Source organism: Brienomyrus brachyistius, chromosome 2 (genome assembly GCF_023856365.1).
Source record: "Brienomyrus brachyistius isolate T26 chromosome 2, BBRACH_0.4, whole genome shotgun sequence".
Lineage (NCBI taxonomy): Eukaryota > Metazoa > Chordata > Actinopteri > Osteoglossiformes > Mormyridae > Brienomyrus > Brienomyrus brachyistius.
The window spans coordinates 11,943,323-11,959,805 of record NC_064534.1 but is presented as its reverse complement, the minus strand read 5'-3'; the positions used below and the strand labels follow the sequence as shown (position 1 = coordinate 11,959,805).

Here is a 16,483-nt window from a genome sequence, read left to right as displayed (position 1 = left end):
AGAAGTTGTTTACATACAGGGCTTTATAAAATCGAGTTCTATTGGTTCAGTGATGTCATTGGAAATTCTATGCAAGTTTTTAGAAAGTAGGCGAGCCCCGCTTCACGGTCATACCAAACAATCGGTGGGGGGATTCCCAGTCATGCCGCGAGTGAGTTGAGAAAAAAAAAGAAAAAAAAAAAGAAAATTTAAGATAAAGGACTCATTTCTGAAGACAAAGCCCGTACAAAACATTCAAATTATGATGGTTCAAGGTATTTATTTGCTATTTTGACTATTGGGATCGATAGATGATGACTTAATGGACTCATGTTTTGGAAAAATCTCAATTTAGACGAAAATTGTCACAAAAGAAATCTTTGACATTTTTGACTCTAACTCATAATTAGTCTGTGTGCATTCCGACTCATTTTGCCAGCACGGGTCACAATTGTATAATGTGATTTTTACACAAATAAACATTATTAATATATGCTAGAACTTCTGCGGGAAAGAATGCTGCATACATTCTAAAGCAAGATGCAAAACTATAATACATTAAACCAAAATACATTTTTTACAAATAGTAAAATGGGGACATTGTCTAGACCGAGTTATAGTAGCATGGCAAACACGCAAATTATCTCGTCAGTATAGTGGAAAACCATCCATGCTTTTTCACTCTGATTAGAATAGGGTAAAGCTGACTTTTAATAGATCAGAAAAAGAGACCTTTGTAAAGCTCAGTGATGTAAAGGTTAAGTATCATAACCTAGGCAGTATACAAGCATAAATACCGAATTGAAATTGTTTTAAGAGACATGACCTCAAAGTAGAGGGCAATAAAATCAAGCAGGTCATGCTACTACGTTTTGTCTTACTACTTGTTGTAATGTGCATAACTGATATAGAAAAGTGAATTCATAAATGATACTTAAGTGATGTAGAAGTCAGAGAAAGCGATCGTGTTCATAAAATTTACTTACAAGTAAACTTCTTTTCATGTGAAATTCATCCATCCCATTTCGATAACTGCTTTCTCAACGCTGGGTCACAGGGCATAAGGAAAGGGACAATCTGGAAGGGATTTTGAAAGTAAACAGCATTATTTTTATGAAACATTCATAACATAAGATTCATCCATCCATTTTCCAAACCGCTTATCCTACTGGGCCGCGGGAACATAAGATTCATTCCATTTTAAATCAGCATATGCCCTTTGGGATAAAGGTTTGTGAAGTTTTCCTATTTTATAATGTGCTGCTGATAAAAATGCACTATTTTGGTAAACCAGGGGCCTGTAGCATGAAGTGAGATATATTGGTTAGCAAACCAACTTATTGGATTCAAGGGACCCTGGTTTAAATGGACGTTATCTTCGTTCACGTACATCTAACCCAGACGACGACAAATTTGACAAGTTATCTTACTAACCCAAAAATCCAGCTTTATGACGCAAGGCCCTCAGTATGAGCCAAGTACAGCGTATCAACAAGGATTTTCTCAAAATAGGATGTGGTGATGGTGTGAGACCACACGAGTGAATGGATGGATGGATGGATGGATGGATGCAAGGCCATAGCAATGGAGTCAACACTGGGGGGACCAAGGCTGTAGTTATATATATATATATATATATATATATATATATATATATATTATAATTACAGCCTTGAATGGGTGAATGGTTGGACAGACAGACAGATTCAGACAGATCAATTACGCGACCCCAATTTTGTTGTATGCATAAATCACATGGCAAATTTCTTCAAAATCAAAAATTAAAATGCAAAAACTTTTTTTGAAATTTCTTGAATTAAAATGGAACAACGTGCGCAACCTGGTTTGTTTCTGAGAGGCCAAATTACTTTTCGGTGTGAATGGCATTATCACCAGTATGCTGGTTAAATATATAATTAGCATTCAAAGCTATAGGAAACAAATCTGATTTTGAGTACATATCCATATCTGCCTTTCGAATGAAAGAGTTAATTGATAAGGATATGTCATCCGGATATGTTATGGATGATATCGCTTGGACGCAGTCTGCAGTAATGAGATAATGGCAGGAAAAATGGATTTGATGGTAGCCGATAAGTGCTTTTTGCACCACAATGGAGGGAATCATGCTGTGTGACATAGCAGGCAGCCAGCTGCTCAGCTGATTGACTATGAACTTGATCCGTGCCATTTCTTAGTTACAGAAAATCTATAATTCATCACCCGCTGGCTCAGCCAAATGAAATAGACCCATATATTTGTGATTGTCTCGCAACACCGGTAACCTGCAGAAGAGCAAATGACATCAGTTATTGTATGGGGGATGTCCTAATTCCACACTGAAGTGGGGACCTGGAATAAAGGCATGTGAATGATGTTGTTGTCGGTGTTGGTAGATACGGCAGAACAGGTGCTGCCCCTCAAATGCTGTGTGCAGTTTCCATAAAGCTAAGCAATCTGTTACCTCAGTGCTGTTCGACGAATAATGCAGGTCAAAATAACACAATTTGTAAGAACAGATGAAGGTTTTTTTATATATAGTGGGTTACCCATCATGCACAACTCATGCACAATACATACTTTACACACTGAACACTCCTGAAAAATATACAATAATATATTATTAACCAAAAGAGTCACCTTTTCACACTCGTGTAACTACAGCATAAGGTTGTTAGAATGCACAAGAAAGAGGGTTTTATTTGGAAACAATGTCAAAGGCTGTCATTACAAAACAGATTGTCTAAAGTTACAACCAGACAATAGCGGGAGTCTGGAATTGCTGTTCCATTGAAATATTATTACTGACTTTTAATAGCCAACATTACAAGGTGATCATTTTTTATTTTAACAAAAGTATTAATGATACATCCACAGAGAAAGTGCTTTTGTTCTTGCGCTATGTACTATTATATGTAGCATTCGCTTTATAAAGGATTCCATGGTTTGGCACACTATGCAAGTGAGTTTTACTATAAGAGCCACAAAATAAAAGATCAAAGGGAATTTCTTAATTTTGCACAGACATTTTTCAATTGGGGGGCGGCATGGTGGTTCAGTGGTTAGCACTGTTGCCTCACACCTCTGGGACCTGGGTACGAGTCTCCGCCTGGGTCACATGTGTGCGGAGTTTGCATGTTCTCCCCATGTCGTTGTGGGGTTTCCTCCGGGTACTCCGGTTTCCCCCCCAGAGTCCAAAAACATGCTGAGGCTAATTGGAGTTGCTAAATTGCTCATAGGAATGCATGTGAGAGTGAATGGTGTGTGAGTGTGCCCTGCGATGGGCTGGCCCCCCATCCTGGGTTGTTCCCTGCCTCGTGCCCATCGCTTCTGAGATAGGCTCCGGACCCCCCGCGACCCAGTAGGATAATCGGTTTGGAAAATGGATGGATGGATGGATGGATGGATGAATGAGCAGTCCACAAAAAGATATGATTACATGACTGTGTGTGTGTGTGTGTGTGTGTGTGTGTGGGGGGGGCTCATTGATTTTCCCCATGATGAGAGTGTTTTCCACCGCAGTCTGAACACATGCATTTAGGCAAATTGATGTCTCTCAGCTCTCCATAACGGTTGATTGTGGGTTTGTGTATAACTCAGTGGTGATGAGTAGGAGTGCATGTGTGAGTGACTGGTGTGTGAGTATGCCCTGCGATGGGCTGGCCCCCCATCCTGGGTTGTTCCCTGCCTCATGCCCATTGCTTCCGGGATAGGCTCCGGACCCCCCCCGACCCAGTAGGATAAGTGGTTTGGAAAATGGATGGATGGTTGGTTTTTTCAGTTGACAAAACATATATAAAGTATATAAAAACACAATCAATACACCAACATCTGGCATAAAGCCATCATCTAAACTTTATGCAAGCGTCAGATTATAAAAAAAAAAAGTTTCTAAAGATATCAGCATGAGATCTTTGGAAAGTTTTTCAGGGCATCTTTAAATTGTAAAATCTTACATCTAATTGTTTTATCTCTTAACTCAAATGAAAATGAAAGCGAATGATGCAGATCAATGAGATCTACTCTACTTTTGTGTTATTTCTCCAGTATCTATTTTAAGAGAAATACTACAAGCAACAAATGTATACAGGAAGGTTAGTGGTGCAACTTCTCGCATACTGTAGATTTTACACTGACGTAACAAACCAAATCAGACATCTTACATCTCGAAAAACATGCCTTATATATAAAGGTCTTTATTTATCAGTGTGTTGAAAACCTCAAACCCTGTGTATGTTGATAACAGCAGGAGGTTCCTAGGGGCAAGTACAGCCAATCTGCCAGATTTTTGGCTGGCTTCCTGCTATATGACCAACTCCTCCGTTCTCAATAGCTCTGACATTAACAAGAGATGGCAAGTATATTAGCCCACTGTGAACGGCCCCTACGGGGGTCAATCTTGTCATGGTAAGGCTCTCTCTGTTGCTGTCAGGCCTATTTAATAATTCACAATCAGACTCTGGCATTCAAAGGTATCATAGCCTTTTCCATAAATAGACATGCATTCATAATAAAATAGGCATACTATTAAAATAAAAAAGAGCAAAAATACTATGTCAATGTAGCAGTTCTTTTACATTAGCTGTAATGTATATTCAATTTTCTTACAAAAAAAACATGTCAGGTTTGAAACCATCATGTGTATTTTTGTGAAAACTCATAACAGGGGTCATTCTCATCATTCCAAAATTGTATGAAAATGTACAAAAATGAACAGATACAAACAACAGAATGTGCCAAAACCAACCCACATCCATTCTGCACACTTTTGGAATATCTGCATGAAAATGTGGATTTACTGATCTTACTGATTATACTCAAAATCTTACATAATTTATAATATTTAATTTTATTTTATCTTAGAGTTTACTTCAATCCTGCGAGCTTTCTGCATCCTGCCTAGGGCAAGGCAAGATTGAATACCAGGATGCTGCCACCGCTGAGGTAGACTATGGTGATGGCAGCTTCTACAAACCTTTAAAGTTTTTACCAGCCCACAGTAGTGTCCCCTAGGCGCCTGTCAGAAATAACAGCCTGATTTACTATGTGCCTGTGGAGTGCAATGTACCCTGATCGTTTTATATAAAAGGATATCCAGACTCCTGTCACTTCCATTTCCTTTCCCAGATCTGCACTTTGCAGTCACACTATCCCTGTAATCCTGGCTTATGAAAACTATAAGAACGATTGCTTATGTCTGCATGTTTTGCAACACTATTCTAGTACAATAAAATACTATAAAAGTACAACAGCACCATCTTAGCCCCTGACTGGTTAGGTGGTCAGTATAGTATAAGGTTCTTGAAAGCAGTAAAGAGAAAATGACTAAGAAACCAATAAACAAAGTCCAAACTTAAGAACAGGCACCAGGTCAATGATCTCATAATTAATATATAATTCTTCCTTCTTCTAACTATTTACCCCGGTGAGGGTCACAGAGTGGCCTGTAGCTAGTGATGGCCGAATGAAGCTTCATGAACCATTTGCTATATCTTTTAACCCCATCAGATGGTGCTTTCTGTTCAAAAAGGGCTCAAAGCATGTCCCAAAGCAAGCCAAGAGCACCATCTAGTGGGGTCAACAAAATACAGCAAATGGTTCATGCAGCTTCATTTGGCCATCACCACCTGTAGCCTATCCCAGGTAGTACAGTGGATAACCTGGATGGGATGTAAGTTCGTCTCTGGCCACTTATAACACAGGTGATTGCTTTAAGACTACATGGCATCCCCCATAAAATTGCCTAAAGAATTTCATTAGTCAACGTAAAAATACACATTCATTTTATTTTGTTAAAAGTGCAATGTATGTTACTAATCAAACCACAGTGCTGATCATTTTATGGGAGTTTCTTTCATAATTCCTGACACTATATGAACAAATGTATTGGGACACACCTCTTAATCATTGAATTAATGTGTTTCATTCAGACCCATTGCTGCAGATGTATAAAATCAAGTACCTAGCCACGAAGTCGGGCTTACAAACACCCGTGAAATAATGGCAAGTTCTGAGGAGCTCAGTTAATTGTGGTGTAGGATGCCACCTTTGCAATCACTGAGTTCGTAAAAATATCGAGGAAGTACCAAAAGTATGATACCTCATGCAGTGGAAAAGTGCTCCAACAGGAAGGGCTGAGGATTTCTGTGGTGACATGAAATGTTGGGCAGGGGAGCTTAATTTTGGACCCTATGAAATGTTTCTGAATTTCAAGAGTTTGAGCATTAATACTTGTCACTACTAGGTAAGGGACATTTTTCATATTTCTTTCATTATTTTTATATTTCTTTCTGTCCATGCTACTTGCTCATCATGATCTTTGCCTCTCATACAACTTACTCTCCCCAAGGCTGTCTGACCCCCTGGCTCCAGGAGTCTGTATGAAGACCATAGATAAAGGGTTTGCTTCCCTTAATGGGGGAAGAGACAGACAGAGGCAGACACTGAACCGGTCGTGAGAAACATCTTTCTGTAACATCTTCATTACGTCTTAATAAACTACTTAAGCTTAAGGAACCTGCCTCATCATTCAGCTAAAAGAACATGAGGTTTCACTGAAGAAATCTATCAAATCTAAAAGGCCCAAATGTTGTGCTGGATGTAGTTACCATTGAGGACTTTTTGTCTAGATGTATCTTTGAAATGAGGCCCTTTTCAAGCTGTGTTGAGGTCTTTTGGATTGAAACATAATTTGTTTTGCTGACCATCTTTATTACATGTTGCCATCATGAATGACACCAATTCTGAAAGCTGGGTAACTGATGTCATGACGTCCATGCTTTGCATGCGGTCAAGCCTGTCATTGGCTTTCTCTTGTATCGCCACGGGGATGCTGTGGGCTGGCTGGACTACAGGCTGTTTATTGGGATCCCCGGTCATGGAGTATGCGACTGGGAGTTCTCCAGCCTCATTGCTGATAAAGGTCTTTGTACTGTACAAGGATTTGTTTTGTGAAATCAGTGTTGGTCTCCGTGCTGACGTGCTGGAAATGTGGGCACATTGTCTCACTACCAATGTTTATGCATGCACGAGACCCTGACAGCAGGTGCACGTCCTGGTCCACTAAGAGTGCCTCAGTGTGAGTTTAATTTATGCTGATGGTGGAGTGTCAAAGGTATAGTTTGCGATTGGGCATATGATAGCTCCATACATTGTTTGTACTTAGACAACACTGATTGGACAGGTAGACTTGCACTCCGATAGTTTAGACCCTCCTGGAAGCCCGACTTCCCAACATGGTTCTTGGGAAACGTCTCAATAAAACAGTAGTTTATACCAATAACATTTATGCTCACGACTGAGGAGTTTTATGCTGTTGGAATATTCATTTATTCTGTTGCATGCGGGGGCGGAGAAGCATTTCCTTGCGACGCAAAGTGACAGTTTATCATTTCGTATGACATCTTTCGCCACTGACGTGTAAATAAAGTCATCACCATTGACTTTTGAGTTTCATCATTCAACTAATTTTCAGTGAAAGTACGGTGATTTTTAGTAGATTAGTTTGGTAGATAGTGTGCTAATAAGCTGTATGCATTAAAAAGGGTCAAATCGCTGGAGAAGGAGCCATGCTGGTAAGGCAGGGTAATGGATCATTTCTTACAAAAGAAAGGAGAACAGAATTTACATATAAGTAACTGACAGACTAAAATAAGAAAAAAGGAGCCTTTTTTGGTCATACTGCCAAATGTCAACACTGTGCTCCCCCATTTCTATCATCACCACTGAGTTATACACAAACCCACAATCAACCGTTATGGAGAGCTGAGAGACATCAATTTGCCTAAATGCATGTGTTCAGACTGCGGTGGAAAACACTCTCATCAAGGGGAAAATCAATGAGCCCTCCCCCCCCCACACACACACACACACACACACACACAGTCATGTAATCATATCTTTTTGTGGACTGCTCATTCATCCATCCATCCATCCATCCATTTTCCAAACCGATTATCCTACTGGGTCGCGGGGGGTCCGGAGCCTATCTCAGAAGCAATGGGCACGAGGCAGGGAACAACCCAGGATGGTGGGCCAGCCCATCGCAGGGCACACTCACACACCATTCACTCTCACATGCATTCCTATGAGCAATTTAGCAAGTCCAGTTAGCCTCAGCATGTTTTTGGACTGTGGTGGGAACCCGGAGTACCCGGAGGAAACCCCATGACGACATGGAGAGAACATGCAAACTCCGCACACATGTGACCCAGGCGGAGACTCGAACCCGGGTCCCAGAGGTGTGAGGCAACCATGCTAACCACTGCACCATGCTCATTCATTTCTATGAGTAAAATGCTAATGCTAACTATGACAACCCTAACCCTACCCAGCACTAACCATAACCATAAGTACAAGAGTTTTTTCATTTTTAGTTTTTTCATTGCAGTCACAGATTTTTATAAAACAGAAAAAGGTCATTAAAAAAGGTGAGGTAAAAAACGGGTACTCATCAAGTTGTGGGGACATTTGGTCACCACAAGGTAAGGACCCCCCCTCCCCCCAACATACACAGCACACACACAGAAGGTACCTATATCTTTGGGGCGCCTGACCATTTTTAGATTTTTGCTTGCAGTCACTGTTTCCCCTCATGGGGACCGAAAATGTAAAGTAAAAGTAGCTGACAGAATGTTTAGTACTAGTATTTATGTAGTAATTATGAAAAACTGTCACATACTTGTTGCACATGTGTTAAGAAGATGCTACAAGCAGACAGTCCCTTAGGAGTATAAGAAGCATGATGACACCCTCACAGCATAGGTGCTTTTACTCTGCAGCCATAAGGTGCAACACTGTTGCAATGATGTGTCACTCAGTCAATGATGCTAGTTTAGTCTTCATACACACTGGACAAAGAAGTATCCTATGCTAACCTTCCTGCTGTTTTATTTCTGAAAATCTGTATGTATTCGTAATCGTACATGAGAGAAACTCCACTAGCCTGATCTTTTTTCTTCTACAATAGAGTTCTAGTTAGCACCCCTTGAGTTAATCTTTCATTATTGCTTTCATTTAATAATCAATTTGCCTTAATTTTAATCTCCCACTTACCGGCTTCTATGACATTGTTTTACACCCCTTTTCATTCAAGCTGTTCTTGAAAGCAAGTAACTCCCAGTAAAGCCTTATTTCTTGTATATTTGAAAGGCATCTAACAACAGTAACAATGGAAACATGTGTACGGGATAAACAGCGAGGATGAGTTTGGTGGTATAAATTCACCGGGGGAGGATTATAAACACACTGCTCTGGTTTGTTGACATGAAAAACAAATAGCCTTTCACTGGAGGGCGGGGGCTCTGGGTGAGTGGGCGCCGCATAGCTGGTGCCTTTACTCCGCGCCCCATTGTACGCTCTGTCAGAGGCAGCTCGTTTGCATATACATCTGCTCTGGCACACTGTGTAGGCGTGTCCCTTACAGTACCTAGTAGCGACAGTAAGCACACTGTACCATAAGAAACTGACAAGAATGCTACTCGCGATGCTTCAAGATGCTACGTTTACTTACTTACCCGAAGCTTTTGTCCAAAGCGACATGCAGGTATGAATTAAAGAGCAGGGTCAGCCAATACCTGAACACACGGAGTTAAGGGCCTTGCTCAAGGGTCCAATGGAAATATGACTATGCTTGCCGTTGGATTTGAACTGGCGTCCACACAAATTGAGTAGATTGTATCATTACACTGCTACTTGAAGACTAAACTGAAAGCCCAATCACAAATCTGCAATCTTGCTTTGTGCAAAGGCTACTTCCGCAGTAAAGACGATAATCACAGGCTTCTCACTGTCAGATAATGACACGGAGTTTCTTGTCTGATATCGGCGATTACCAATAGCATCGTCATATTGCTCAGCCCTATTCCCTAGCACCTCATTACTGAGGCAGCGCGGATTATGTGTAAACAAATTACTTGTACTTAAGCTGTACATGGCAAAGAAAGTTGATTCTGATTCTGAAATTTTTGCTTGTTTTGGTCCATGGGGACTAGAGATGGTGACAGTTTAGTATGGTGACTGCGTAGCATTGTGTGGCAGTTTATGCAAAACTGTTGTTTACTGAGAAAATAGTTTCGAACCCCCTCGGCCATTATTCCTGGCAGCATATAGACAATTACATGGCAAATTAGACACAAACAAAGGTGCTGTTAATTTATGCAGCAGGAACATAATTAAAACATGCATACTGTACATATCCTGATGAACAAGAGGCATTTTCCCACACAAGTGGGATTCAGAACCTCTTTCCCCAAAACATACTGTATCTCTTGATTTGTGCACCTTTTCAGGCTGCAAGTCCTCCCTTAAAACAAGCGTTACCCCATATAACGCTGAGGGAGCAACATCCATTGTGAATATACAATAACTAACGTTTTCACTAATAACTAAGTGAAAAATCTTCACTGAGGGCTTTGTGCACCTCACGTAAACGTTTATGAACTTGCAACCACAACATTTAAATGATCTGAGACAAATCTGTGAAAAAAAAAATAAAAAAAAGCAGTATGTATTACTAATATTTGATTTTAATATGCACTCCTGAGCAAAAAAATGGGACAACCCCAAAATTCCGAAATATTAAGCTTTATACGGCCTTAAGAAATGATTGGTCAGATGATTAGCAAGAACTAAAAACAGAAAAGTGCCACGATTCGCTCGTCACAGCTCACTGCGGCAGTGAACTGCAGGGGGACAGAGCTGGGTGCAGGGAAACTCACTCACACTGTGTTCTTGTGTGCGAAGATAAAATCACGGAAAGATTTAAATGCTTGAAATTAAATTCAGATTAACACGTCTTTGTGTTCAAAATCATTGCATTTCTATTGGCTGTTGAAGCCATCCATCCATCCATCCATCCATCCATCCTCCAAACTGCTTATCCTTCTGGGTCGTGGGGCTGTTGAAACCATTAAAAGCTTAATTACGATTCACGATTTTTTTGGCTTTTGCCCAGGAATTAGTATGAAAATGACATAGATATATACTAAGCAGCCAGTGTATTAGGTACTCCTGCTTTGTAAGGCAAGCTGCCTGCACCTCTGAACATACGGCACATGGACAGGGCCCAGAGGGTCACCGTCCAATTAATCATTAGAGAGGCTATGGTACATGATCTAAGAAGGAGTGAACAAAGTGTGACCTTTGGAGTCATACATGTTGGTTAGAGCATCTCAGAAACAGCCACCCTCTCCTGGGATTTTAAAGAACATTGTTTTTTTTCTGCTCAACACACCAACAGTGAATGTAGTTTCTTTGCGAAAAACACCTTGTTAAAGAGGTCAGAGGAGAACGGCCAGACTCAAAGCTAACAAAGAACACAAGTGCGAAAATAACAGCTCAGTGCAACAGGAGGGTGCAGAAGAGCTTCTCTGAACTCATCTAACCTTGAAGAGGTTCTGGAGACAAAAATGTTCTTACTAATAAACTGGCCACTAAGCACATATGTACCCAGGCAGTTTCTAGGTTACGAACGTGATCCGTTCCGTAAGCCTGTCTTTAAGCGGAATTTGTTAGTAAATCTGAAAAAAATAAGTACATACTAAGAATAGTAGTTATACAATAATAATAAAAGTAACTACACCGGGAACTAACCGGTACCTTGAGCTGACGAAGCACTGAAACCATGCCATATTTTCTCCAGCATCACGAAGTAGCCTGTGCCTTCGTTACTACCAACCATTGTACTAATTTTTTATGTAATTGGCTTTATGACAGTCTGTTCGTCTGTGCAATCTGGATGTTCTCAACCCAGGCACTGCAGGGTGAAAGTTCCAAAAACACCTTAGCAATACACTGATATATCAGATACCTAGTATGGATGATGCTTTGTTTACAAAACAGCTTCATCTCTACTTGGAATGCTGTCATATACTATTCATAAAAGCACTCAAATTGGTTAATTGGCATATATGGGAGTGCTACCATATTGGAATGCGGGAACATGATGAGGGAACAGTGTTTCCACCATAGGATGCACTTCATCCCGGTAGTATGGCCTCATGTTCCTTGGCAGTTAAACCCACATGGACTCAGTGAACCTAACGACTGCCATAGGACAGCTTCCAATGCCGACGGACAGCGATCCGAGGCCATTTTTGAGCTTTACTGAAGCGTGCAAGATGACTCACAAAAACTATATTACTTTTTTCCCCACTAATGTTCAGTTCTCCAGGTGTGTTCTTCTCAAACCAGGTCACGAACAGGTTCGCAATGACCTAGGAGAAGTGTTTTTCAAATGGCAGCCCTGCCATTAATTCCACCTTTGTGATGCTCAAAATACTGAATGAGGTGCTGATTCGAGTTCATACTTTTGTGGTCCTACCATCAAAGGTCCAACCACCAAGCCTCTGCCACAGCTGACATGAACAGCGAATTGGCGTTTAGCCTAATATGACAGAGCTTCTTATCCGGGTCTGCAATTATGAATTATTTCAAAGTAAATGCTATTTTTCAGTAGTGATTATGGTATTTTCTCCACCCCCTGTACATTATTAGACCATTGAGAAGTTTGAGGCAACCGATGGACTCAACCACATTTTCGAAGAATGTTGCTCAAAAATTCACCTAATCACTACATCCATCCCGCTCAACTTCTCCATCTCTACTCAAGTCACTTCTTTGCCTGCTTCAGTTAAACTGTCAAAGAGTACAAAATATAACAAAAGGGCAAATGGAAGTTGCCAGTAAACTGCAGATCCATTACACCACAGGTGGATTACAATTTAATAAGAATAAAGGCATCGACATTCAAATTTCAAAGAAAGCCAAATAAACTCCTGAATTCCAGTCCAACTGTCAGATTCTTCATTTTTGAAAACGTGGCAATCCTGACAAGACTGCATATTTATCGTCTTCGTTTCGGATCTGATTTATTACGAGGCAGTCTGCCGGAAACACACAGGCCTGATGGATAATGAGTATTAATTCCAGACCGCAGATGGCGGTCACAGAGAAGCCCAAGATCAATTACAGGCAGCGGCAGAGGGAACACATCCTTCAGGCGGCATGTTTGTTCCCCAGTGACAACTCTCTACATCGGAGTAGCCAAAATTCAATAATTTATGGTGTGCGCCCCTCTCTAAAAAGAACACTTTTCAAATACATATCAATAATTTCACGTCAGTAGCAATTCTATGCGTCAAAGCATTAATAAAAATTTTCTTCCCACTCACTGCCAGAAACCTTTGCATACCGTCAACTTACCAAGTGTCACACCTACACGATTACTCTCACGCCACTATGTGCCAGAACAGGAGCAGAAGAAAGGTCATTACAAACACGTCTTCATACTGCTTTATGAATAAGGGAATAGGAACGTTAGTGTTACGGTACTACAACTCCACCTAGTGGCCAGAATTCAATAAACCGTTAAATTATAAAATTACAATAAGAATAAAAACGGTGTCGGTATACGTTGCCCCCTGATGCAATTGAACTGGATTCAGTCGACATTGTTTTTACTTATATAGGTAAAATTCTGGATAACACCATGCAGACTAACTACCAGTATCTTTACTAAGGGTGTATTTGGTGACCTGGGCCTTGTCTGTGGCATATGGAGGCCTATAATTCTGCTTTCACTGGTAATCAAAACTAACTTTTACCTATACATTTAGTTTACTATACTTAAAGTATTCTGTCCTTTTTGTGCTTTCGTCGTGTGCTCAGATGGTGGGTTATCACATCACATTTATCATCCTTGGTCTTACCTGAACAAATCGGATGTTTTAAAGCCTCGTACCATCACCTTATTGCATTTTTGTGGACTTTTTCATGTCGGTTTGAGTAACTTTAAAAAGCACACATATACCCTGACAACTGAAAACAATTTTAATACAATAAAGGGCAACATTTACTTTTCTTAATAAAAGTTAACATTTATCATTTCCCACTTTGTTCAATACCACGTAGCATTTAAAAGTAATAAAAAAGCTACAGGGAATTAAACTCATTTACTGTTTTAAAACATTTTCAAATATATAAAACATTCATTACACATACAAATGAAACAGCTCTTGAACTACTGAGTGAGATGATTCAAGAGGAACAACTTCAGATGACAAAACAAACAGGCCCTTTTCTGTCTTTTAAAATACATAGTATGATAGGAAGGAAAAAAAATATACATAAAAAAATTCACAATTCAGTGGTTAAGAAGCAGGTGACGCCTAACAGCGAGCTCACAATGAAAGACAGAGGTTCAGGGTTCGTTTCTCTCACAAATGGTCGCCTTTAAATTTCTGAAACAGCACCACTTGAGGCATAGCAGCTGGTGAAAAGGACAGTATTATCGGGTTTAAGCCAACAGTGCAGTTTGGTGCCATCCACAAAATAACTGTTAACTCCACAATATAGAGCCCTGCTCTAGTTGTTTAAAGGCACTGTATACAGATCACTTTGTACACTGAGAGAAATATTTTTTAAATTACGTGAATGTGATCATTTCCCCACCCCTAAAAAAAAAATAAAAAAAATCAGACAAACATTTCATGACATAAACCCAGTTCATTAATCACCTCTAAAACTCGGATGAAGTGACTGGAATTTCAGAGGCAAGAAAAACAGCCTGTTATTCCGATAATTTAGGCCAAGTGACATTTAAGGATCCAGAGTTATTTTGCGGTGTATTTAACTGACAAAGACAGATGTGCAAAACTGCAAGCAATTCTTGAAGATGGTAAAATGTTCTCTGTCAGGTTTTCATCATCTCACATGACTAAAAATAGTTTTTTCCAACTTTGTAAAAGGCACTGGATCACATCAATATCCTGGCTTTAAAATGATCAAACTCTTGTTCTCAATTTCTTTGCTGATGTGGCTTTGGTTGTGGCTGAGAATTTGTCTTGAAGAAAGTGCAACATTAAAAAAAAAAAAAAAACCAAACTATACACCGTAAACATTTCTGCTATAAATTAAGCTCAGTCTTGAGTTCACATTCATTCTAGGTTTCACATTTGCTAGAAAAGTTCATACTTTGGTTAAAATTTCTGTTAGAAGTTCCAGATCTTTCTGCTTTGATTTCTCAGCCTGTGCACAATCATACTCCTCGAGGCCCAGAGGAACATACTTCTCGAGAACTTCCAGCTTCCCGGCCTCTTGGGGAGTAAACAGCCCGGCCCAAGGAGGTATGGCACGAGCACCTTGGAATCCAAAAAAAACCAAGCTCTCTGTGGGAGGAAAAAAAATGTACAACAATCAGCAAGACCTCTGAGACACCCTATACACCGCTTGATGTCTCAGAAAAACACAAACCTTTCTTCTGCAAGTCTGCTGCTTTAGCTGTTCCCAAAGCAACCAGGTACTGTGCAACTTCACCCAGACCATCAAGCTGTCCTCTTGTTGCAAGCAGAACAATGGAGCTTTGATTGTGGAGAGACAAAGTTCTCTTAGAGTGATACTTGTAGAAAAGTAGTTGATAAATTTTGAAAGAATTTATGGAAATTCCTTAAAACAGGCATTCGGTGCTTTTTAAGTTCCCCGTAGCTCTCCCTTAAATAAATTGTAAATTGAAAATAATCTACTATTAAGCCATTACAGCATCAAGGCAAAATGCTAAAATATGATTTACACAGTTACAATAGATAATGGAACAAACACGGCATGGCATTTATGTGGTTCGAACCAGCAGTTTCTTTTGGTTTTTATACATTTTATAAGTACCCAGACTAGTCACTCACCTCTTTGGGATCCCACTGTTTAAATACTTTTCCATTTTAGAGTCCAGCTTGGAGAAAAATGACTTCTTTGTGACTTTACCAGTACAAGCATCCACAGTGACCCAGAAGAAACCAGGCTCTGTGAAGGAGAACTTCTCACCGTCCACCTCAACAGAGACATAAGGAACATTTTAGGATCTAGCAGAGACACTGGCGGAAGACTATCAGGATTCAGAGAATACCACAACTGTCTAAGGAGCCCAGACAAATCTACCAGAATCACAAGCTCAATGTATGGTAAGCAACTCACATTTGCATTTTATTTCAGGGGGATTCAGCTACACAACTCAGCCACCACAGACTTCCAAATACGACCTCATCAAAAGAGCTTTTACCATAGCATTTCCTCATTCATCTCTATTACGCATTATCTGCATTCCTATAAACGGTCACAAGGCACTAACGATACTTACGCCGACAAATGAGTCTGTATCGCCCTTCTCCACTTCCTGCTGGCTGAGTGATTTGATCTGAACTTGGAGGTAGGTATTTTCAGGATCATTTGTGAAGACCAGCTGAAAGAGACATTTATTGTAACCAGACATTGGAAATGATCTTGGATACAGAAGTGATGTTGCCCTCTTTATGATATGTAGCCAATTCACATCTGAACTTAAGCAGCCTTGCTCCAATACAAAGAGATCTGTGCACTTCCTGTTTCAAGCCGTAAAATAGAAGTACATGAAAAGCAGGACCAGATTGAGTATTAAGTGTCCCTGGGAAACGCTCACGAAATTCAGAAATGCGTCTAACACAGGGAAAACATTACATTGGCTTTTCAGTGAGTG

At 40.1% G+C, this 16,483-nt stretch overlaps 1 protein-coding gene across 3 annotated transcripts in view; it reads right to left on the bottom strand.

Moving 5' to 3' along the window:
- Window positions 1-13,795: 13,795 nt before the first annotated feature.
- cemip2 (cell migration inducing hyaluronidase 2) overlaps window positions 13,796-16,483 on the bottom strand; it is a 28,654-nt gene continuing 25,966 nt past the window's right edge. For all 3 annotated transcript variants that reach the window (XM_048994776.1, XM_048994766.1, XM_048994786.1), the window contains 4 exons: window positions 16,109-16,210; window positions 15,657-15,802; window positions 15,232-15,338; window positions 13,796-15,146 (listed from right to left, as the gene is read on the bottom strand). In XM_048994776.1, the coding sequence (XP_048850733.1) occupies window positions 14,947-15,146; window positions 15,232-15,338; window positions 15,657-15,802; window positions 16,109-16,210 (555 nt within the window). In that variant the 3' untranslated portion in view covers window positions 13,796-14,946. The remainder of the gene's footprint in view (window positions 15,147-15,231; window positions 15,339-15,656; window positions 15,803-16,108; window positions 16,211-16,483) is intronic.